General features: G+C 42.5%; 1 protein-coding gene and 1 pseudogene across 1 annotated transcript; both read right to left on the bottom strand.

The window, feature by feature from the left end:
* Positions 1-11,931: 11,931 nt before the first annotated feature.
* LOC139384531 (major histocompatibility complex class I-related gene protein-like) lies at positions 11,932-13,642 on the bottom strand (annotated as a pseudogene).
* A 10,307-nt stretch (positions 13,643-23,949) lies between these two features.
* LOC139384533 (major histocompatibility complex class I-related gene protein-like) lies at positions 23,950-25,796 on the bottom strand. Its single transcript, XM_071129368.1, has 2 exons — positions 25,739-25,796; positions 23,950-25,386 (listed from the first exon to the last, which is right to left on the bottom strand). The coding sequence occupies exons 1-2, from the start codon at positions 25,794-25,796 to the stop codon at positions 24,371-24,373; spliced, it is 1,074 nt and encodes a 357-aa protein (XP_070985469.1). The 3' UTR covers positions 23,950-24,370.
* Between the last annotated feature and the right edge of the window lie 740 nt (positions 25,797-26,536).

Genomic DNA, 26,536 nt, shown 5'->3' with positions numbered 1-26,536 from the left:
ATCTGTCTTTCATGCTCTGGTATATTACTCCAAATATATAAGCTCCGTCCTGAGCTTCATCGTCCTTGTTTTTGTCTGTGATACGTTGTCCCCTGTTGACAGACTGTTTGTCATTGGAGTCATAGTAAGCCACTTGAACATCGTCCAACATTAACACAACCGTAAACTCAGGGAAAGGCGTCTCTCCGGTGATGTATGTTGCAAGTGCCCACAGAGAATGTGATCCTGATCCTGGGAGAGAAGTGAAATTATACACAATTGTGGACATTTGACATTTTATAAGATAAAATGGAAACATAGATTGTTTTACCTGAGCATAACCCACTAATTAGCCTAATCTGTTATTTTTTATTTTGTTGTCATGGAGGACTGATTGGGCTCATTGCTTCTCGTTGAGAAAGAAAAACGAGATGGTAATTTTCCATTAAGAAAATAAAAGCCCCACTGGTGGTCTTCTTAAATTAAACTAGTTTATGACGTTTGGAGCATAATACCACAGGGGAGTTTAGAAGGGAGGAACTCAAACGTTCATTCCAAAGGTTGGGATCCGCAGCTGTTGTTGGAGCGCATTTTCACTGGCTGTCTACTGGGGCATATTCTCACATTTCAGTTGACTGCATTCAGTTGTGCAACTGACTAGGGCTGCGTTTCAAACTCATAAAAGACACCCTCGTCCACTTGCCTTATGCCCTTTCGGGAATCCCCGCAGCCATATTTGTCGTCGGTCCAAACGATTAGCCAAGCAAGGGACGTTTGCAACATAAGCCCCTCAGCCCTCGTTTTTAATGGAGTTTGCGAGTGTACAATTATGTTCACTTTGAAGCCTTTATAAACCCCATAATTCAATTCACAATGTTTGTACATCTGCTAAGAAAAGTCAGCAAAAACGTAAAACCTCAACGTCAATATGGAGTCAACATACAAATGTAAGTAAAAACAAATGTAAATAAGTCAGAAATTGTGCTACTAATGCACATGACGGCACAAACACATCTCCTAAAAGTAATGATGTTTTTGTTCGGTCAGCTTTTGGAAATTGGAGAAATAACGTTAGTTAGCTAATTAATTTGATAGCGATCATACATTAGGCATAATAATAATTATATAATTAATAATTATATAGTAAATTTAAGTACTAAAATCATAATTGACTGTAGTGCATATAAAGCACCCACAAGCTACATGTGGCTGAAAACACAACGTGGGATGAACGAGTGACGAATTTCCGAGCAAGGGAGGGAATGATTTTTAAATGGACTTGCCCGGAAATCCGTCACTCGTTCATCCCGGGATGATTGCCCCTTGCCCTGCAAGTGTATACCCGTCAGAAGTCATGATACGTCATCAGAAGTGTCCACTTAATTTGAGGGCACAGGGGATAGGCCGTGTCTTTCAAGTGTTTGGAATGCAGCCAAGAAGAAATAGAGAGCAGCAGTGTGATTCGCATCATCAATGCGCCATTTAGCCTAGATATCAATATAGTCGGCACACTACTCCCCAACCCTGTAAACAGTTATGGACATTTTACATTGTCTGACATAATAAATCATTAAATGAGTAAGCGACAAAGTTAAACCCTTACCTGCGTTGACAATGGTGTAAAATGAAAAAACAAACAAAAAGACAGACAGTTTGTCCATGATTTTGATAGTGTAGCCTCGCATAGCAAAAAGTGAGTCTGTCAGATTTTCCTTTCCACTTAGCCGATTGCGTAGCAAGAATTGAGTCTGTCAGACTTTCTCTTTCACTTAGCCAACTGCCAATGGCGACCCGTCATTCAGGGCAGGTGGGGCAGAGCAATAGGCTTGCCTGTTTTGCATGTTCTTTTGGCATTAATGTCCCATATCAGTGTCACATATCAGTTTGCAAACAATGTAAAAAATATATATATTTTAAATATAGAAATACAGGCTTGCCTGTATAAATATACATAACAAATTCTTATTTACAATGACGGCCTAGGAACAGTGGGTTAACTGCCTTGTTCAGTGGCAGAACGACAGATTTTTACCTTGTCAGCTCGGGGATTCGATCTTGCAACCTTTCAGTTACTAGTCCAACGTTCTAACCACTAGGGTACATCACAGAGCATTGCGCTCAGTGTTCTGTCACTCATGGGGATACTACGTCACCGAAAAGTCTTAAGGGTAGACCTCGAAAACTTTAGCCCCTTGGATGCTACCATAGAGTTACATTAGATGTGCCCATCCAAGAAGGCTCAAGGTCATTGGCCACAGATAAAATTACGTCAAATCACGTTATATCTACAGTAGCTTTGATTGGACTGATCATGTCAACATCATACTTTCAAAATCTTAGCTAGTAGTCATGAATCAAGTCGACAATCTACTGGCAAATCCTTTTTAATCCTTGTCATATGAAGAGAATTAATGAAGAGAAATTATAGATAAAGCGTATCGGTGCTCATTGGCCATTGTACATAAACATTACACAAGTTTGAAATCACTAATTCAACCATGAGTGGTTTGGAAGAAATCAGTGACAGTGGATGTGTGGTCCCAAATCTGGGATTAAGTTCTTTCCCAATTTTAAAATGATAAACATTCAACATTGGCCATGCTGTCAAAACAACTGTTAACTCGGAACTGCGAAAACCTGACTTCAGTGAGTTCAAGACAACTGGGAAGTCAGGAATAAATGAGCTAAGACTGTGAAAATACGTTTTGAACGGTCATCCAACTCGGAATTGTAAATCTGGCCTCTTTCTAGAGCTACGACCTGAAGATCAATGACGTCATCATGATTCAACATAGTTTTTTTCAGAGTTCCCAGTTGTCTTGAAAGCATCATCAATCCAGAGAATGTCGGACTTTGATGACAACATTTGCTCACGAAGGGCCGCCGCGCCACCTTCCTGTTCAAGTGAGAACAGCAAAACAAGGTGAGTCCAAAAATGCATGTTATGGTGCTGCATAAATGATGTAATATGGCAGGGATATATGTATACTGTCGCTAAGAAAGTAATACTAAGTGTATGTTGTGTAGTAAGATGTTAGTAGGCCATGTGCCTCACCCTAATCATTTGGTCTATTTATCCCTCTTAATTTTGCCTACTGTTCTGACTTGGTGGTGCACATCTAGCCTATAACCTGTTTTAGAGAAATGTAATCATTGAATATTGTAAAAGCTTTCATTGTCTGCTTATTTATCATACGGTTCTGACTTGGTGTAGAGGGAAAACACTGTAAGAACCGCCCATGTTCTGAATTCTGTCGCTGTACATTTCAAAAGTGCTGAACAAATAGTTATATTGATCACGTCCGTCCTAGCTCGCTCATTAATGTCCTAATCACTATTACGGATTGCCTCTTATCCGCTTATGCCATAGTTTGTACATCTCAATACTCATTAGAAACCATATTTGTTTAAACAAGTCAGCCGTATCAGCCATGTTTTTTAAAATCCAGTAAATGAGGCTGAATGAACTGCTTTGCTGCCGGATAAGACTCCGCTGATGGCCAGGTGTAGCAATGGTAAGATGTTGAGACAGCTTCATGGAGGCCCTAACTGTTTGTGGGCACCGTTTGTCACCGTTATAGTTTAATTCATGTATTGTTAAGTGTTGTGTTGTGTAGTGGCATTGCTGGCATGCATCCCACTTATTATTAGTTTTGCCCCATCAAGATTTACATGCTAAAATCGCCACTGCCAACTGCAGAGCAAGAAGTGAGTCTGAAAGACTTTCCCTTTCACTTAGCCAACTGAGTAGCATATTTTTTGTAGAGCTTGCATGCTTGTTGTCAAAGATATTTATAACTAACCCATGATTGTTCATTTGTGTCTTCTTCTTCTTCTATGGTATATTGATGATCACAATTGAATGTGCATTCTGCCACCTACAATACAGGATGAAAACAGGATTCCCAAAAAAACTGAACTACCAAAAAACTACCCAAAAATAAATAAACTAAACAACTTTTCTGTTAATATAACTATATGAAACAGATCTGATCCCTACACAGGCTCAAGGGGTACCTGGGAGGGCGGGTCTTCCGGCTCCAGTACCCCTTGTAAGTGCCAAAAACTTTTCTGCCTCAGCCACAATAATGTAAATTTTCTTCAACTTCTTTGAGACTTGTGCTGTACAGTATATAACTGTGGCAATGAACGCCACAAAGTCCACCTTTTAACACAAAGAGTATCTTTTGTCTGACAGCAAACATTTACTACAGGCTGTATTCTATCCAATACCATATCTTCACTAGCATCTGACAGTGAATCTCAACACAGGAGATTTGGTTGACCAAACTTTTGCCACCCCTACTACCTCCTTCACCTTTACAGGGCACTCCAGGAACTCAGGATCATGATCCCCACCACAATAGCAACACCGTCGTCCTTCTACACACCGTTCTTCTATATACTCTGTTCGTCTGCACACACTTGAAACACGGCAAAATCCTTTAAAGTCCTTACACTGCAGTGGTTTGGGGACGAAAGCTCTTACGGTGTATCTTACATAACCAAGCTTCACATGGGTAGGGATGTGCTGTTTATCAACAAACAACAGTACCGACTTTCTTCTTTTTCTCCATTCACCCATTGGGTCAGACGCCGGGCACCAACCACACCAGGAATTCTCTTCATGTATTCAACCTGAACATCCGTCGTCACCGCTGAGATGACTCCTTTGACGGGTGCTCTATTCCCAAGTTCAAAACAAAACTTCTGTTGTCTGGATTCTTTTGAGACCCACTGCAATCTTCCTCTGCTCATCAGAAATACAATTTAACAAAATAAGACCACTCCTGGTCACTCTGACAGACTCCACATTTCCAAGCGCATACTTCACCATTTTTGACACCTCTAATGGGTTTCCCACATATGAATCCTTGCTCAATAAACGCATCCCAACAAGCGATTCATTATAATTTACACACACATCCTCCACTACAATTTTAGACCATTTTCTTTTTGCTCCAGTTTTCGATACTACTGTAGTCCATTCAGAACATTCCTCTTCACCAAATTTACTCCACACGTTGCCTAAATCATACTCTACATCCACTTCCCCCATCTTTCCTCCTACGATCGTTCATCTGTGTTGTTTACAGTGGGAGCAAATGGAGCATACTGGGCAGAACAAGCAAAGCCAAGCACGAGCTAGCGAGATCCTATTGGCACGTTGTAGCATGTGTTTGCATATTTCCGTGAGGGAAGGTCTCCTCCGTGAAGTGCGCATGTGCACAAGCTCAATTCGACCTTGCACTCCTAAACACATTTTTCTGAAACTTTGTCAAAGCGTCAAGTCTATAAAATTTAATGCACTGTGTTTGTAACATATTCTAGTTTGGGGAACATACAAATTTATTGAGATCAGATGTTTTATTGATGAGGAAATGTGCAGAATGTCAGCCCAGTTTCACCTAGTTCCATCCTCTCTCACTACCTGCAACTTTCTTATTTTGTATGTAACTTTCTGACAGGCTAGACGCTGTGTTGCATATTGCTGCCTTTCACAGGTTTTGGTGTGGATTGCACATTTTGGTCACAAAAAAGAAATAAAAAATACAAGGAAAAGGGAAATAGGAAAATATTGAATTGCACCACCATCTAACCTGCAGTTATACAGTGTCCCCAAAACACCACCCCATCCCACAACTTTGGCCCTAAACGATCCTACACCAGGCCATCGGCCTGTTATGATGTAACCCATTCTCTCAACTTCCTGTAGATCTCTGCACTGATATCTCTCACATCCAAATACTTCTCTGCTGCTGTAACTACCACATCTATCTGCTGTGACTTCCACTCCATCATTACAGTGCAGATGATCCCTATAGCTATAAACTCAAGAAATCCAATCTTACTGAAACTCATTCTCTCAGGATCTCTCTCTTCAGGCCTACTCACAGGGAATCACCCAGTCAACTCACTCACCCTTGGTCTATCCTCTGCTCTCTTCACTGCCTCAGCATAGGACACATTCTGTCCCACTCAAACTCTGGCAATCTCAACCTGTCTCTCTCACTTCAGGTCCTCAGCTGCATGAGCACCCCCACAGTTGACACACAGATTGTTCTCTTTCGCAACTGTCCACTCCCTCTGCCAATGCCCTCCTGGACATTTCTCACAGCGTGGTGATCTCCCTTCTACACACTGCTGCAACACGTCCTTGACACGAAAAACATCAGTGGATTATAAACATAGGTCCTCACAGAATAGAAAATATAACCTAACCTGACCTTATAAGGTAAAAACGCTGTGTCAAAGCTCAGCCCCACTTCTCAAAACTTTCACTGAATCGACCATTCCCAGTTTGTCCTTTAACCAGCGCGACACAACGTATGGGTCGGCCAAAAGTATTACTCCTACCGGTCCAAAATCATGTCTGGTAGAATTCTCAGGACAAACGTTGGAACTCTCCAATACACCTGCCGCCGCAGGTAGGTCCCCTTGATCCTGGGCTGGCTCAAGGAGAGCATGAAGACCAATAAGTCATATTTGTTGGTGTGTATTAGGAAGACTGTTACGAATCCCTTTTGGCCCGACAGTCTAGGGGGGATGGTAATGAGACCGGTAACATAACTCATGCAAATTCTAATTGTGACAAAGTAAAAGTGTGAACGAAATAACCAGGACAACTGAAATCTACCGTCAAACTCAGGGTTTATTAATAAACACACGGTAATGGGGGGAGCAGGAAAAGGGGCTGAGCTGGACCCAAGGAAAGAAACAATAAGTATTCAAAAACACCCCTAAGCTAGACTAGCCTACTTTAACAACAGCTAACTAACTAACCAAAAATACAGTGGGTGGTCCGCCCAGTTCTAACTAGTGTATTTAACAAAGTCTACCTACGGGTAGTGTATGCCCATGGGCGACTTGTCTTGGTTCCCCCTTTTCCCACCAGCAAACAAACAAACACCATAACCAAAAACAATACTCACAGGTGATGACAAAGTGCTATGGAGGTGCTCAAACAACAGAGAGGTCAATAAACAAAGAGAGAGTGAAACAGAGAGACCTACAGACATGGCATTTACAGAGAGATTGAGCTCTAGAGCAAACAACTGACAGAGTTTTTAAACCAAGGGAAAGGAACTGTGATAGGGTAGGAAACAGGAGGAGGTGTATCTTCTGATAGATGATTGTATTGGTGACTGATTGGGGAGTGATGATTTTCACCTGTGAGGGGAGAAGGAGAGGAAAGAAACACACACACAGGATACACACACAGGATACTTGTATCCGTAACAAAGACGAAGGTATGTAAATCAAGAGGCAGGAGATGAATCTCTGATCTTAACGGTACCATTCTTTCCCTTTCTTGTCATAGCGCGTCCTTCCGGTCTCCGACCCACAGCTGGACTTGCTCTCACTACCATATTTGGTGCTGAGAAAACTTTCTTCTTCTTCTATGGTATTATGGCTGTCTGCAAACAAACGTTAGAAGTGAATCTTCTTCTTTGAGGTTTTATGGCAGACTACAACCTACTGCTCTATTGCCGACACCTACTGTACGGGGTGGGGAAACAAACATGTTCCATTGTGGGAAAGTTAGGGGAAAACACAGACATCATACAAAATAAAATTAAAAATAAAAACATCCCACTTCAGTCACAATTCAAATCACATCCCTACACCGGCTCGGGGGCCTTCATCGACAGGATTCCTTGTAGTGCCTCTGTGGAAAGTCCATGAGTCCCAAAAAACTTTCAGCCGCACACAACGGTGCCTATTTTCTCAGATTCCCTCTCTGTTTGCGCTGTGCAGTTGATAACCAATGCAATAAACACTACCATGTCCACCTTCTTTACATGCAACAGGTCAGGACCCCTCTGTTGACAAGAAACATTCTCTGGTGTCTCTTCTCCTACTACCATTACTTCTTCAACTTCACTCCTTTCTTCCACTCTTCTCACCACCTCAGTATAGGAGACATGCTGGACAGCCCTTATTCTCACCACCTCAGGACAGGAGACATGCTGGACAGCCCTTATTCTCACCACCTCAGGATAGGAGACATGCTGGACAACCCTTATTCTCACCACCTCAGGATAGGAGACATGCTGGACAGCCCTTATTCTCACCACCTCAGGACAGGAGACATGCTGGACAGCCCTTATTCTCACCACCTCAGGATAGGAGACATGCTGGACAGCCCTTATTCTCCCCACCTCAGGACAGGAGACATGCTGGACAGCCCTTATTCTCACCACCTCAGGACAGGAGACATGCTGGACAGCCCTCATTCTCACCACCTCAGGATAGGAGACATGCTGGACAGCCCTTATTCTCACCACCTCAGGACAGGAGACATGCTGGACAGCCCTTATTCTCACCACCTCAGGATAAGAGACATGCTGGACAGCCCTTATTCTCCCCACCTCAGGACAGGAGACATGCTGGACAGCCCTTATTCTCACCACCTCAGGACAGGAGACATGCTGGACAGCCCTTATTCTCACCACCTCAGGATAGGAGACATGCTGGACAGCCCTTATTCTCACCACCTCAGGATAGGAGATATGCTGGACAGCCCTTATTCTCCCCACCTCAGGACAGGAGACATGCTGGACAGCCCTTATTCTCACCACCTCAGGATAGGAGACATGCTGGACAGCCCTTATTCTCACCACCTCAGGACAGGAGACATGCTGGACAGCCCTTATTCTCACCACCTCAGGACAGGAGACATGCTGGACAGCCCTTATTCTCACCACCTCAGGACAGGAGACATGCTGGACAGCCCTCATTCTCACCACCTCAGGACAGGAGACATGCTGGACAGCCCTTATTCTTGCCACCTCCGTCTCCTTCATCCTATCAGGACACTTCAGGAATTCAGGCTCATGTTCACCACCACAATTGCAGCATTTAGACTCAGCTGGCATACGGTACTCCTCCCATCTACATACACTTGACACATGGCCAAATCATTTGCATTTATTACACTGCACAGGTTTAGGCATGAAGGCTCTCACACGGTATCTTGTAAAACCCAAATACACCAGAGAAGGGAGAGACTTCTCCTTATATACTTCCATTAATTTGTTCAACTGGTACCGGGGAACCTACAGACAAATCTTGTGAGGCCTGTGGGCGTCCTTGAGCCAAACAACAGACATGTACATATTAGTGTGTAGTCCAAACGGTTTGGACGCTACAGACAGAAGTTGGCAGATCGGCTGTAGCGACTTCAGATGAGGGGGACAGACCTCATGGCTTGGTTTTTGCTCTGACATGCACTGTCAACTGAGGGACCTTATAGAGACAGGTGTGTGCCTTTCCAAATCATCTCTAATCAATTGAATTTACCACAGGTGGACTCCAACCAAGTTGTGGAAACATCTCAAGGATGATCAATGGAAACAGGATGCACCTGGCCTCAATTTTGAGTCTCATAGCAAAGGGTCTGAATACATATGTAAATAAGGTATTTCTGTTTTTTTAATTTTTTTATCCAGTTGCACAAATGTCTAAAAACCTGTTTTTGCTTTGTCATTATCGAGTATTGTGTGTAGATGAATGAGGAAAAAAATGTATTTAATCCATTTAGAGTAAGGCACCAGATTACCTTTGTTAATGCTCAGGATGCCAAACCAGCATGTATAATAAACTTAGGAAAAAAAGAAACGTCCCTTTTTCAGGACCCTGTCTTTCAAAGATAATTCGTAAAATCCAAATAACTTCACAGATCTTCATTGTAAAGGGTTTAAACAGTTTCCCATGCTTGTTCAATGTACCATAAACAATTAATGAACAAGCACCTGTGGAACGGTCGTTAAGACACTAACAGCTTACAGACGGTAGGCAATTAAGATCACAGTTATGAACTTAGGACGCTAAGGAGGCATTTCTACTGACTCTGAAAACCACCCAAAGAAAGATGCCCAGGATCCCTGCTCCTCTGAGTGAACGTGCCTTAGGCATGTTGCAAGGAGGCATGAGGACTGCAGATGTAGACAGGGCAATAAATTGCAATGTCCGTACTGTGAGATGCCAAAGACAGCGCTACATGGAGACAGGATGGACAGCTGATCGTCCTCGCAGTGGCACACGTGTAACAACACCTGCACAGGATCGGTACATCAGAACATCACACCTGCGGGACAGGTACAGGATGGCAACAACAACTGCCCGAGTTACACCAGGAACGCACAATCCCTCCATCAGTGCTCAGACTGTCGCAATAGGCTGAGATAGGCTGGACTGGAGGCTTGTAGGCCTGTTGTAAGGCAGGTCCTCACCAGACATCACTGGCAACAACGTTGCCTATGGGCACAATCCCACCGTCGCTGGACCAGACAGGACTGGCAGAAAGTGCTCTTCACTGACTAGTCGCGGTTTTGTCTCATCAGGGGTGATGGTCGGATTCGCGTTTATCATCGAAGGAATGAGCGTTACGACGAGGCCTGTACTCTGGAGCGGGATTGATTTGGAGGTGGAGGGTCCGTCATGGTCTGGGGCGGTGTATCACAGCATCATCGGACTGAGCTTGTTGTCATTGCAGGCAATCTCAACGCTGTGCGTTACAGGGAAGACATCCTCCTCCCTCATGTGGTACCCTTCCTGTAGGCTCATCCTGACATGACCCTCCAGCATGACAATGCCACCAGCCATACTGCTCATTCTGTGCGTGATATCCTGCAAGACAGGAATGTCAGTGTTCTGCCATGGCCAGCGAAGAGCCCGGATCTCAATCCCATTGAGCACATCTGGGACCTGTTGGATCAGAGAGTGAGGGCTAGGGCCATTCCCCTCAGAAATGTCCTGGAACTTGCAGGTGCCTTGGTGGAAGAGTGGGGTAACATCTCACAGCAAGAACTGGCAAATCTGGTGCAGTCCATGAGGAGGAGATGCACTGCAGTACTTAATGCAGCTGGTGGCCACACCAGATACTGACTGTTACTTTTGATTTTGACCCCCCCCTTGTTCAGGGACATTTTATTCCATTTATGTTGGTCACATGTCTGTGGAACTTTTTCAGTTTATGTTTCAGTTGTTGAATCTTATGTTCATACAATAATGTACGCATGTTAAGTTTGCTGAAAATAAACGCAGTTGACAGTGAGAGGACGTTTATTTTTTTGCTGATTTATATAAATGCAGATTTGGACGAATGCCCAGATATTTATAGTTGTCAACAGTCTCCACAAACTGAACCTTTATAGTAATTTGTTGAGGGGCAGGGAAATCGACCGACAATAACAAAATCTTTTGCACATTTTGTGTCAGCAATACAGATGTAGGATCTTCATTTGATCACCCTGTTTCAGGTGAAGGATTGAGGTTAAAAAGTATTCTAAAAGTTGTATTTTCCACTTTGAAATTTCAGACTTCCTTGACGAAAACTGTATCAACCCCTTCAAAAGTAATCCACATAATAAGTATCATTTGCTGTTGCTGCAGCATTGTTTTCCTGCTGTAGCAAACTGGCTCAAATTAAGATCCTTCATCTGTAATACTGCAATAACAATAATAATAATAGTGTGGGCAGTCATTTTATTGGTCTGAGAATCTGAAGACTTGTTCATTTCTTCTGACACTTTTGCATCAAAGTTGGCAAATTGTGACAATGTCTACGAGGCAGTGCATCTCCACCTCCTTTTGACACAAAGGAAAATGCCAAATAGCATAACAATCAGCACCATCACCAGTAGAGCTGAGAGGGTGGATAGGTGTAACCTCTCCCTAACATAAAACAGTTTAATTGTTTATGATGCATACAACATTCACCTTAGATTAATCCTCATGCCAGTCTTAAACTGGAGTGAAATAGAGGGTCAGATTTCTTCCTTCCAGAGTGATAAACAAGTTCCTGAGAGAAGTTAAGGTATATAATTAACATGAATTAATGACATAGTTAACATGAATCAATGCAGTAATACATTCGGCTATATTTTATTGTCTATAATAAAGGTATTATTGTACAGCCTGGGGGTAACATACACTACATACAATACCACAAAGAGACACTGTAAAGTTTTTCCAATAATAAACAGACCTCATACACATGATCACATGATTCTCCTTCTGGTTAAGATACTGGATATCAGCTAATACAGAACTTATATAGAGTGCATTGTGAAATTAATGAATAGTCATGATTAGAAATGACAAATGACATAATGAATTAACTACCATATTAAATTAATGCCCCAATATTTGTTTTTGTCAACAGTCTCCCCAAACTGATCCTTTACAGTCCTTTGTTGAGGGGAAGGGAAGACTGACTGACAATAGCAGAATAATTCACACTTGCCCTCATAGGTGCACTGGCAGTCATATTTTGATTGTGAATTGAGCTGAACTGACAAAGCTACATCAGTGTCCCAACATTTTATTAGGTCTCAGAATCTGAAGAAAGGTTCATTTCCTCTCACGCTTTTGCATCAATGTTGACAAGTTTCAGATGGGAGGCAGTGCACCTCCACCTCCTTTTGACACAAATGAAAATAGATAGAATAAGAATCAGCATCATCACCAGTAGAACTGAGAGGGTGGATAGGTGAACTCTCTCTGCCCCAGACTCCCAACTGACATCCAGCTTGTTGTCCAGACTGAGGTGAGAGGCAGTACAGGTGTAGTTGTGTCTCTTCTTTAGCTCCTCAGTACTGACCTCCAGACTCTTCCTCAGCTGGTAGTTCCCATCTCCACTAGGCAGCACCTCCCCCCCTGTCAGCTCCTGTTCTCCCACTGGCTGGCCGTCTCTCAGCAGGGTCAGGTTGATGTGGCGAGGATAGAAACCAAACGCCAGGCAGCTCACCTGAAACCCTCCAGAAACCTCTTTCTTTATCAACCTGAGTCTGGGAGGAACTTTACTCATCACAACGTTCTTCTCTCTCTTCAGGATTGTCTTCAGTGTTCTGATGCAAATGGGAAGTAAATAGTTCTATAAATATTCTCAAATAGTGCTTTTTCATATGCTTGCCTCATCCCATAATATCCTAGAAGTAGTGTCCCAGAATCGTATATAAAATGTGTCATGCTGTTATATATCGCATGATCTACAAAAATGCCATTAAAAGTCTCCTTAAACATGATCAGGGCTGGTTCACCATTGTCCAACATCTCACATCCAGACATTCTTTGCTGAACCTGAACACCTTCCGTGAGATTCAAGTGGTGCTTTAGGTGAAAGGATCTCTCTTTCATGCTCTGGTATATAATTCCAAATACATAACCTCCGTCCTGAGCTAGGTCATCATGTATTTTGTCTGAGGTGTTATGTCCCTTGTAGATGAAGTGTTTCATGTTGGAGTCATAGTAAGCCACTTGAACGTCATCCAACATCACCACAACCGTAAACTCAGGGAAAGGCGTCTCTCCACTTATATATGTTGCAAGTGCCCACAGAGAATGTGATCCTGAACCTGGAGAGGAGTTATATTATACAGTTATGGACATTTTACATTTTATAACATAACAAACCATTAAATGAGTTTGATAGTAAGTAAGTAGTCAAATCTACCTGCATTGCCAATGGTGAAAAACGAAATAAAAAACAAGACAGACAGTTTTCCCATTTGAGTGTTCACTATTTTCCAATAGCCTCGCGTAGCAGGTTTCTAGCTTTCAAGTGAGTCTGACAGACTTTTCCTTTCGCTTAGCAAAATAAGGTAAGGTACTTTAAAGTTGTTGAACGAGTCAAACAAGTATAGGTCAAACAAGTGGAGGAGGGAATTCAAACCGATATGCACTGAGAATGGAATGAGGAAGAGACTGTACAAGCAGAGGGAGTGTTGTTGCCGTGGCAAATATCAGCAGTGCACATACTGTGTTGTGTTGAGGTGTGCATAGTGCAAATGCACAATGGTGCAGATCAGTATTTGAGGTCATTGATGACAAGGTGCAGTAATCAGCCCAATGCAAAGTCACTTATTTCTATGAGCCCGATGCTCAGTGGAGTATTGAATGTTGTCGCTTTAAAGTGGCACTCCAGTCTACTTTTCACCTTATTTAACACCTGATTTACTTAACAAAAGGTACATCTCAATAATAGATCAAGGTAAGTTATGACATAACACAAGTGGGGGGTTGGCCTTTCCTCTTTTATTCTCTAGGAGGCTGATGGAGGCTGATGACATCACAACTTCCCATCAGTCCAACTCCTTGAAGTTTGCAGATGTGTCAAAAAACACAATTTCTTGCCTCTTTAGTGTGTGGACTTTACTGTACTTATACTTGGGATTTCAATTTTCAACTCTGAAATTGTTGGAGGATGTCTTTATTAAGAATGTACTGTATCTTGTGCCGTGTGTGTACAGATGTGAGGTTTACATAAGTTTGTACGAGTTGCTAACATGTGGATCTGAAGTGAAGACGTTCAGTTTAATTGCACAACAAGTGAGTTTGTAAAATGTATCTTGCCGTCACCGTCTCCAACCGTTTCTACCGGTCCCTGGAGATCTAAACTGTACCTTGCCACAGCACTGTGAACCGCAGCACATTGAAGCATATGGTCTAGTTATGTAAGTGATCAAGATAAGAGGGGAACGGAGAGAGAGAGAACGTTCTCCGCTGAGTTTATAAAACTGTAAAAAGAGCAGCACAGTAGCGCTGTTTTATGTACAATGTAAACTAAATGACGTTGCTGTTACTCCCGCGCCTATTGCAGAATGCAGCCTTTTGACAGCGTGTACCAAAGTCAATATAATCCACACTTAAATTAGTCTCCTGGTTTGGAGATTGGCTTTAAGGCTGTGACAACGAAAAGGCTGCAGACAGACCTACAGTATGTTTTAGCGGGGGACATTTGGTTGGGTGACCTGATATGGAACTATGGACCTAAGAAAATAATTTTGTCTAACAGATTGTGAACGCAAAAGTGTAAATTTGATTCTAGAGAGGGAACAATGAATATAAGAATGATTTGGTTAGGGTGTAGAGGAAGATTTGTGTAATCTTGTCTTCAGGAGATTTTATTATCAATTTACTTTATTTGGTCTGATCAGTTGAACAATTCTCATTCTTAACAAAGGCATAAAATACAGGGTGATTAGTGTGCTTGTCAGCAAGAACACTACTGCTACTCCCCACACTTATTTTATTTTTCCACTTCTTGATTTTGCCAGTGTAATCACAGATTTGAAATCTGATATGACTACTTTTGTCTCTGAAAATGAATTATATGAGGCTATGTATTTTTGCAGCCATTCATGGACAGTTTTGAATGAGTCCTACAAATAAGCTGTGGATATTAAATGATACAAGACTCAAAAATAATTATTATTCTGCATAGACGCATCATATTTTTTCTATGCAGAATAAGATTATGGCAAGAGGGATACTGCTGGTCTCTGCAGTGGCACATGTGAGAAGAATAAGTCTTAAGTGGCTTTGCTCAAAAGTGACTATTTTGCTCCAGTGTCAATCACCAGTGAGGTTTTCACTCCTTCAATGTAGCAGTCACATTGTTTGAACACAACTGAGATAGTTGCAAAAATCGCTGAAGCTGGAGACTTATATTTCCCTCACTAACTTTAAACATCAGCAATCTGACCAGCTAACCGATCGCATAGCCCACATAGCCCATCTGTAAATAGCCCACCCAATCTACCAACCTCATCCCCATATGTTACATCTGCTCCCACTATGCCCTCTGATATTCATCCGGTGTTGTCCTAACCTGCAGTTCTCCTCCTGTATAATCCTCTCTCTCTCTTTCTCTCTTTCTTTCTCTCTCTCTTTTTTTCTTTCTTTCTTTTTTAATTTTTTATTTATTTTGTATTTGTTGGTGGTTCGAGACAGGTGTGCTGGAGTCAGAGCAGATCCCTACCAGCTGCAAATCGTCCCATAAATCAAGACCTCTACATACACTCATTCCCACCTCCACTCTGCCAGATCGTAATCTCTGCTCAGTCAGTTGTTATCCTAGCCTTTTGTCAGTTCTCAAGACCCTATTGTCTTGCTGTGCTTGTTTCCCTGCCTTACACTGTTTTGTCTTCTCGTTGCAGTTACCGCTCTGTCTCTGGTTCCTGTACCACATCTCACCACCCAACTACCTTGCTCTGGACTTCACTCACCACCACCACCTTGGATTCCCCTCAGGACCTGTTTACCCTATTCAACTCCAACCTCACTCTACACTTCGGGTTTTCCTGCAACTCATCTGAGCTACTCCGGTTCTGCACTCCATATCTCTCTGTGTACAATAAACATGTTGGTTCATTCATCCCTGCTTCCGCATCTGAGTCCGCTCTTGGGTTCCTCTGTGTTCGCTCCACATAACACCGTATTGTTTTTATTTACTTCTGCTCTTTTGCACACCAGCATTTCTACTTGCACATCTATCACTCCAGTGTTAATTTGCTAAATTGAAATTACTCCGCTACTATGGCCTATTTATTGCCTTACCTCCTCACGCCATTTGCACACACTGTATATAGACTTTCTTTTTTCTATTGTGTTATTGACTGTATGTTTGTTTATTCCATGTGTAACTGTTTGTGTCGCTTTGCTTTATCTTGGCCAGGTCGCGGTTGTAAATGAGAACTTGTTCTCAACTAGCTTACCTGGTTAAATAATGGATAAATAAATAGTTCCCCCAAATCCTAAATGTTTGTGACCTTATGTAACAGTGTAAAGTTATACTGTTACATTGGAGCCGTGACCCGGATCACTGATTGCTGCGGAAAAGGTGGAGGTCAAAAGGGAAGTGAGTGTAACGGATGAGAAACGGCTAGCTTGTTAGCGGTGGTGTGCGCTAAATAGCGTTTCAATCGGTGCCGTCACTTGCTCTGAGACCTTGCAAGGGCCGTGGCTTTTGTGGAGCGATGGGTAACGATGCTTTGCGCCCGGGTATGGGCGAGGGGAACCACTACTTCAAGGTCTCAGAGCAAGTGACGTCACCGATTGAAACGCTATTTAGCGCGCACCACCGCTAACAAGCTAGCCGTTTCACATCCGTTACACTTACCTTGAAAGACGTCTATGGACAAGGAGACTGCAATCTCTGATTTGGTTACCAACTGCCATCAGCCATTAATATTAGTAGTTTATGTGCAGAGCATTTCCACTGACATTCCCACTGTTTCTCACATTTGCCTGTCTCGCCATCTAATTTAATTCCAGTCTCAAAGTGTCAAACCACATATGTTCGAAAAAATACTAGCAAATTTTTAATTTCATTCCCAAAAATCTAAAAGTAGTGAATTTTGAGTGTTCATTTAATGTTCAAAACATTATGAATACACCTGACCTGTTTTCTCTCTATCCTGGTCAAATGCCTAAGCCATGTTAAAATACATAGAACAGCAGGAAATGAGTTTTAAAATAGTAACATTTTCCTGGGGGAGGACCTCCAGACCCCGTCTAAGCAAAATCTCACTCCAAGCTTTCTTCAAAAGTCGGCAGCCTTGGTGTGTGGTAGCTGTAAATCTGTACAGAGCTGCAGAAACACACAAACAGGCGATTCTACTCCGTTGTCTCGGTGCTGAGGGACAACACGTCTTCTACACTCTACAGCCGGTGGATAACAAGTTTCTCTTGCCAGTCCAAGCCAATAGCCGCATGCCCCTACTAGCTCTCTGAACGGAGACAAACTGTGCTAGGTGTTAATAGTAATTTCACAGGCTTTTTTACCTCACCTGCAAATTCTTTGTGAACCATGTTTTACTTTTTCACTGTCTGCATTTCACCTGCTATAATATGTTCAAACAAATACAACTAATTACAATCTATAGAGCATCTTGAAGTGATACAGTGTACTGTGTTCTCATCCCACCTCTGTTCTCTCTATAGAGCATCTTGAAGTGATACAGTGTACTGTGTTCTCATCCCACCTCTGTTCTCTCTGTAGAGGATCTTGAAGTGATACAGTGTACTGTGTTCTCATCCCACCTCTGTTCTCTCTATAGAGCATCTTGAAGTGATACAGTGTACTGTGTTCTCATCCCACCTCTGTTCTCTCTATAGAGGATCTTGAAGTGATACAGTGTACTGTGTTCTCATCCCACCTCTGTTCTCTCTGTAGAGCATCTTGAAGTGATACAGTGTACTGTGTTCTCATCCCACCTCTGTTCTCTCTGTAGAGCATCTTGAAGTGATACAGTGTACTGTGTTCTCATCCCACCTCTGTTCTCTCTGTAGAGCATCTTGAAGTGATACAGTGTACTGTGTTCTCATCCCACCTCTGTTCTCTCTATAGAGCATCTTGAAGTGATACAGTGTACTGTGTTCTCATCCCACCTCTGTTCTCTCTGTAGAGCATCTTGAAGTGATACAGTGTACTGTGTTCTCATCCAACCTCTGTTCTCTATCCATCTGCCTTCTCTGTCACGTTCTCCTCCTTGGCTCAACTGAAAAGTAGCAAGGTAGAGTTGCAACATGCCATTAGTTCGTTTTAAAGTGTGACTGCACTACCTGATTTGGCCTTGTTTTAGATTTTGTTCATTAGTGACCATCACTGAATTCAACCATGAGTTGATTTCAGGGTGTGGTTTGATCTGGGAAGAGTTAGACAAATTATTTTGCCAGTTAGATTAATCTGGCTGTTTCAAGGACAGATGTTTCAAGGACAGATGTTTTCCATCTATAAATTAATTCATGCTTTTGTCACTTCTAGGTTAGACTACTGCAATGCTATAATTTCCGGCCACCCTGATAAAGCACTAAATAAACTTCAGTTAGTGCTTAACACGGCTGCTAGAATCTTGACTAGAACCAATACATTTTATCATATTACTCCAGTGCTAGCCTCTACACTGTATTCCTGTTAAGGCAAGGGCTGATTTCAAGGTTTTACTGCTAACCTACAAAGCATTACATGGGCTTGCTCCTAGCTATCTTTCTGATTTGGTCCTGCCATACATACCTACATGTACGCTACGGTCACAAGACGCAGGCCTTCTTACTGTCCCTAGAATTTCTAAGCAAACAGCTGGAGGCAGGGCTTTCTCCTATAGAATTACATTTTTATGGACTGGTCTGCCTATCCATGTGAGAGTCTTTATTGAAGACTGATCTCTTCAGTAGGTCCTATGATTGAGTGTAGTCTAGCCCAGGAGTGTGAAGGTGAACGGAAAGGCACTGGAGCAACGAACCGCCCTTGCTGTCTCTGCCTGGCCGGTTCCCCTCTTTCCACTGGGATTCTCTGCCTCAAACACTATTACAGGGCCTGAGTCACTGGCTTACTGGTGCTCTTCCATGCCATCCCTAGGAGGGGTGCGTCACTTGAGTGGGTTGAGTCACTGACGTGATCTTCCTGCCCGGATTGGCGCCCCCCCTTGGGTTTGTGCCGTGGGGGAGATCTTCTTGGGCTATACTTGGCCTTGTCTCAGGATGGTAAGTTGGTGGTTGAAGATATCCCTCTAGTGGTGTGGGGACTGTGCTTTGGCAAAGTTGGTGGGGTTATATCCTGCCTGTTTGGCCCTGTCCGGGGTATCGTCGGACGGGGCCACTGTGTCTCCCGACGCCACCTGTCAGCCTCCAGTATTTATGTTGCAATAGTTTATGTGTCGGGGGGCTAGGAATGGTCTGTAATATCTGGAGTATTTCTCCTGTCTTATCCGGCGTCCTGTGTGAATTTAAGTATGCTCTCTCTAATTCCTTCTTCTCTTTCTCTCTCAGAGGACCTGAGCCCTAGGACCATGCCTGATGACTACCTGGCCTGATGACTCCTTGCTGTCCCCAGTCCACCTGGCCGTGCTGCTGATCCAGTTTCAACTGTTCTGCCTGCAGCTATGGAACCCTGACCTGTTCAACGGATGTGCTACCTGTCCCAGACCTGCTGTTTTCAACTCTAGAGACAGCAGGAGCGGTAGAGATACTCTGAATGATCGGCTATGAAAAGCCAACTGACATTTACTCCTGAGGTGCTGACCTGTTACACCCTCTACAACCACTGTGATTATTATTATTTGACCCTGCTGGTCAACATTTGAACATCTTTGCCATGTTCTGTTATATTCTCCACCCGGCACAGCCAGAAGAGACCACCCCTTTCTAGGATTCTTCCTAGGTTCCGGCCTTTCTAGGGAGTTTTTCCTAGACACCGTGCTTCTACACCTGCATTGCTTGCTGTTTGGGGTTTTAGGCTGGGTTTCTGTACAGCACATTGTGACATCAGCTGATGTAAGAAGGGCTTTATAAATACATTTGATTGATTGAATTTGATAATAGCTTGTCTAAATTCCTAGACTTAGAGGACGTGTGCCTTTTATGTGATAAAGAAGGGGAACTATTATGATTTTTTTATGTGTGACTCTGTGAAGTTATTTTGGATATGTTCAGTAATGAGGGGTTCTAGCTCAGTTGAGTATTGAATGCTGTTGCTTTAAGAATTTATCACATGTGCAGAATGTGTGCATGGATGTGAGGTCCTACTAATCACTCCAAACAACCACAAACGGGTACCTTAAACAACTACTCACAACCACAAACAACCACAAACAGATACCCAAATCACTTTAAACAACTACAAACAAACCCAAAAAACAACAAACAATAGTGACGGTCATCAAAATTGTTAAAAGGTTTTAAAAACAATTCTAATAAATGCAATAGTTAGACAAAGGATGAAGATGCTGCAAACGTACTTTTTAAAATCCATCAGGAATTGACTGAATTATACAGATGTAGGATCTTAGTTTGAGCCAGTTTGCGACAGCAGGAAAATAATCCTACAGCAATAGGAGATGTCAATTAATGTGTGGATTATATTTAAAGGACATTTTTTGTAGGGGTTGATATTTTTTGTTAGGGCAAATCAAGTCTGACATTTTAAAGTGGGAATTACAAACTTTAGAAGCCTTTTTAAATCTCAAATACGAGTTTGCACTTCCTTTTGTGCAGAAGAATTCATAATGACAAAAGAGAGATCAAAGTAAGATCTGTAGCACATAAATCATTTGACAGGCACAGACAAATAATGCATGGAGTTCAGGGATTTTGGTGGGAATTCAGTTATATATTTATTTTATAGTTTTTGTTAAAATAAAGAAAATATTTGCATTATTTGCATAAATACACTGTGGAACAGGGCTGCCAAACAACCACAAACAGGATCCCTAAACACCGAAAAGCATCCAGCTGAAGATTATGTGTGCTGAGGCCACCTGGTCTGCGAACCTCAAAGTGCCTGCGCTTGCGTTTCAGATGGTATTTTTTATGTCTCAGTGGTATGTGCACATGCAGTGCTCTAACACCCTGGACCAGAGCTATAATCTGTATGTCACTAGCTCTGGTCCACACCAGCTCTGGTCCGCACTAACTAGCTCTGGTCCGCACTAACTAGATCTGGTCCAGTATGTAGCTAGTGGCTAGCTAGCCCTGGTCCATATTAACTCTGGTCTAGCTTTGGCCGTACTAACTGGCTCTGGTCCAGGGCTTAGCTAGTAGCTAGTTCAGTTGTTTGAGGTACCTGTTTGTGGTTGGTTGTTTGTGGTTGGATGTTTGGGGTTGTTTGGGGAGATCAGTAGGACCCCTGGACGTGTGAGGGTTACACAAGTTTGTATGAGTTGCTAACATGGGGTTCTGAAGTAAAGACTTGCACGACAAGCCTCAGTGTGTCTGTAACAGGGTGGAATGAGGAAGAGAGGGCGCTTTTGCTTTGGTGTCAGTCTGGAAATGACATCAACCAGTTTAATCTGGAAACTCCAGTCTGTTCAAGGGGCTGCCCAGATTATATATTCTGTAACATGTTTACTGCCCTTGGATTTAGCTTGGTGTCTTGATTGTCTAAACACAGTCATTTAGCATGTTGGGCGCGCTGCCAAAGACCATTTAGATGACACTATAAATTATATATCAAAAACTTTCAGTGAAAACTGTGTGCGTGTATGTATGTATATGTGTGCGTGCGTGCGTTTGTGTGTGTTTCCCTGCTTGTGTGCATACATCAGTCCCTGCTTGTGTGTGTGACTGTGCCACTGTCCCCTAAATCAAATCAAATCAAATGTATTTATATAGCCCTTCGTACATCAGCTGATATCTCAAAATGCTGTACAGAAACCCAGCCTAAAACCCCAAACAGCAAGCAATGCAGGTGTAGAAGCATGGTGGCTAGGAAAAACTCCCTAGAAAGGCCAAGACCTAGGAAGAAACCTAGAGAGTAACCAGGCTATGTGGGGTGGCCAGTCCTCTTCTGGCTGTGCCGGGTGGAGTTTATAACAGAACATGGCCAAGATGTTCAAATGTTCATAAATGACCAGCATGGTCGAATAATAATAAGGCAGAACAGTTGAAACTGGAGCAGCAGCACGGCCAGGTGGACTGGGGACAGCAAGGAGTCATCATGTCAGGTAGTCCTGGGGCATGGTCCTAGGGCTCAGGTCCTCCGAGAGAGAGAAAGAGAGAAGGAGAGAATTAGAAAACGCACACTTAGATTCACACAGGACACCGAATAGGACAGAAGAAGTACTCCAGATATAACAAACTGACCCTAGCCCCCCGACACATAAACTACTGCAGCATAAATACTGGAGGCTGAGACAGGAGGGGTCAGGAGACACTGTGGCCCTATCCAAGGACACCCCCGGACAGGGCCAAACAGGAAGGATATAACCCCACCCACTTTGCCAAAGCACAGCCCCTAGAGAATACCATATTGGAGTTTCCTTCCCTACACTAGTCACAGTAGCCTAATCAATGGAATCGTCTGGGTAGTGGCTGGTAGAATAGCAGATCCACTGTTTCGTTACACTCAGAAGGACAGAACTGCTGAGGAAGGATCTGGTTAGAAATGCCAGATAATCAAGAAGACTTGATTCATTAATATAATATAGTATGGGGAGATATACAGTGACAGAGCAGCCCTGGTGTGTGTGTGTGTGTGTGTATTTTCTGAAAGCAAATACAGTATTTGTGTTGTATTAATCTCTGCTCTCAAGCATCACTAACTCTGACTCATTTCAGATTGACAAATGACATTTACTCTTTATGAGGCATCCGTCTCCAAGACAAATACAATTCTGCCTTTTTTCTTCCTTCAGGGTTTTGAATGGGAAACCACTGGAGTGTGCAGAACTGGGGAATTTGACTAAAGCCAGTGGTTATAGTTGCATCTCAAATGGCACCCTATAGTCTATATAGGGCACTACTTTTGACCAGGCCCAATACAGCACTATGAGGGGAATAGGGTGATATTTGGAACACATACTCTGAGCACCTGCCCTTTACATCAGTAATGAAATGTAGGTAAGTTATGTGTGTGACTTTTACATGGGAAAATGCACCAAGCAGGTTTAAGAAATCTAATGTTGCCAGTAGTTCTAAGATTCAGCTCAGAGGTCTACACAGTGTCGTGGTGTGCAGGAGACCTAGGCTCTAACCTAGCTGGTCTCATTAGGAAGCAGGTAACATGGAGGGATACTTATTTAACATGTGGAATGGAGACACTGGATTTGCAGCCTTTTGATGTATCATTGGGTGTCCAATACAAAATAACAGTTAATTAAAACAGACCTTATATTCAAAAGCTATGTTTTATGTTGTGGTCCAGCCTTGAAGTGGAAATATAAGCCTGAATATTTGACTGGGGAAAAGTAGCACTAAAAAAGCAGTGTGCATATTGTAAAATAGAAAATGACTTTTCATGGCCCTGACTACAATCCAACAGATTCATTCTCTACTAAAGGTGTTCTATCATAAAACTGTTTAATTGTAGTCAGATCAACATTCACCTTAGTTTAATACTCATGCCAGTCTTAAACTGGAGTGAAATAGAGTGTCAGATTTCTTCCTTCCACAGAGATAAACAAGTTCCTGAAAGAAGTTATGGTGTACTTGACATTGCTTTATTACATTAATTAATGTTGTAGTTAACATGAATCAATGCAGTAATACATTCGGCTATATTTTATTGTCTATAATAAAGGTATTATTGTACAGCCTGGGGGTAACATACACTACATACAATACAACACAGAGACACTGTAAAGACATTACAATAATAAACAAACCTCATACACATGATCACATGATCTCCTTCTGGTTAAGATACTGGATATCAGCTGATAGAGCACAGATATATATATATATATATTTTATTTTATTTAACTAGGCAAGTCAGTTAAGAACAAATTCTTATTTACAACGACGACCTACACCGGCCCAACCTGGACGACGCTGGGCCAATTGTGAAATTAATGAATAGTCATGATTAGAAATGACACATTACTTAACACACATAACTACCAGATTACCTTTGTTAATGCTCAGGTAGCCAAACCAGCCTATAAAATATATAAATGTAGATCTGGACTAATGCCCAGATGTTGGTTATTGTCAACAGTCTCCACAACCTGATCCTTTACAGTCCTTTGTTGAGGGGAAGGGTGGATTGACCGACCATAACAGAATCTTTCACACATTTTGTGTCTGCTCTGATAGGTGCTCTGGCAGTCATATTTTCATTGTGATTTGAGCTGAATCGACAAAGGTGCATCAGTGTCCCAAAAATGTATTAGTTCTCAGAATCTGAAGAAAGGTTTGTTTTCTCTGACACTGTTGCATCAATGTTGGCAAGTTTAGACTGGGAGGCAGTGTTACTCCACCTCCTTTTGACACAAATGAAAATGCTGAATAGAATAACAACCAGCAGCATCACCAGTAGAGCTGAGAGGGTGAATAGGTGAACTCTCTCTGCCCCAGACTCCCAACTGACATCCAGCTTGTTGTCCAGACTGAGGTGAGAGGCAGTACAGGTGTAGTTGTGTCTCTTCTTTAGCTCCTCAGTACTGACCTCCAGACTCTTCCTCAACTGGTAGGTCCCGTCTCCACTAGGCAGAACCTCCCCTCCTGTCAGATCCTGTTCTGCCACTGGCTGGCCGTCTCTCAGCAGGGTCAGGTTGATGTGGCGAGGGTAGAAACCAAACGCCAGACAGCTCACCTGAAACCCTCCAGAAACCTCTTTCTTTATCAACCTGAGTCTGGGAGGAACTTTACGCATCACAACGTTCTTCTCTCTCTTCAGGAATCTCTTCAGGTTTTTGATGCAAATGGGAAGGTAAAAATTCTCTAATTTTGTCTTCATTAATGTTTGCATTATCCCATCCCATCCTAGAAGTAGTTTACCAGCGTCGTATGTAAAATGTGTCATGTTGTAATACAAAGCATAATCTTCAGAAATGCCATTGAAAATGTTCTTAAACATGGCCAAGGCCGGTTCTCCATTGTCCAACATCTCACAGCCAGTCAATCTTTGCTGAACTTGAACACCTTCCGTGAGATTAAAGTGGTGCTTTAGTTCAACTGATCTGTCTTTCATGCTCTGGTACATAGTTCCAAATACATAAGCTCCGTCCTGAGCTAGGTCATCATGTATTTTGTCTGAGGTGTTATGTCCCCTGTAGATGAAGTGTTTCATGTTGGAGTCATAGTAAGTCACTTGAATGTCATCCAACATCACCACAGCCGTAAACTCAGGGAAAGGCGTCTCTCCACTTATATATGTTGCAAGTACCCACAGAGAATGTGATCCTGGGAGAGGAGGGATATTATACACATTTTATAACATAATATGGAAATATAGAGGTGCAGTTCTTGTGGATGGCTGTTCACAAATCGGGAATGCGGAAAACACATTTCAGCTGAATGCATTCAGTTGTGCAACTAACTAGACATGCCCTTTTCCTTCACAATCCGTAAGGCGCAAATAAATTAGAGAGCAGCAGTGTGATTCACATCATCAATGCGCCATGTAGCCTAGATATCAATAATACGTGATATCAGTATAGCCTGTAGGCTACTCGCAACCCTGACAACAGGTATGTACATTTGACATTTTATGACATAATAAATCATTAAATGAGGTAGAAAGTTAAACCCTTACCTGCGTTGACAATGGTGTAAAACGACAGAACAAACAGAAAGACAGACAGTTTGCCCATGATTTTGATAGTATTAAGAAGTGAGTCTGACAGACTTTCCCTTCAACTTAAACTGCGTAGCAAGAAGTGTCTGTCATACTTTCTCTTTCACTTAGTCAACTGCGTAGCAAGAAGTGAGTCTGAAATACTTTTTTTGTATAGAGCTTGCATGCTTGTAGTCAAAGGTATTTATAACTAACCCAAAATAGTTCATTTGTGTCTTCTTCTATGGTATATTGGCGATTACAATTGAATGTGCATTCCGCCACCTACTATACAGGATGGAAACAGGATTCACCCAAAAAAATGAACTAACAAAAAACTTCCCAAAAACTGTTCAAATAAATAAATAAATAAATAAATAGAACAGAATCTGATCCGTACACAGGCTCAAGGGGAACCTGGGAGGTTGGGTATTCTGGTGCCCTTGCAAGTCTACAGATCCTTGAGAATCCTCAAGAATCCAGAATCCTTGAGTCCCAAACACTTTTCTGCCGCAGCCACAATAATGTCCAGTTTTTTCAACTTCTTTGAGACTTGTGCTGTACAGTTTATAACTGTGGCAATGGACGCAACAAAATCCACCTTTTTAACACACAGGGTATCTTTTGTATGGTAGCAAACATTTACTACAGGCTGTATTGTATCCACTACCATATCTTCACTAGCATCCCTTGTCTTAGTCCCCTCCTGTACTCCCTGTTCACCCACGACTGCGTGGCCAAAAACGACTCCAACACCATCAACAAGTTCGCTGACAA

The sequence above is a fragment of the Oncorhynchus clarkii genome, chromosome 26 (assembly GCF_045791955.1).
Source record: "Oncorhynchus clarkii lewisi isolate Uvic-CL-2024 chromosome 26, UVic_Ocla_1.0, whole genome shotgun sequence".
Lineage (NCBI taxonomy): Eukaryota > Metazoa > Chordata > Actinopteri > Salmoniformes > Salmonidae > Oncorhynchus > Oncorhynchus clarkii.
Note: the sequence above shows the minus strand (reverse complement) of the source record. Positions and strands in the feature narration are given on the sequence as shown.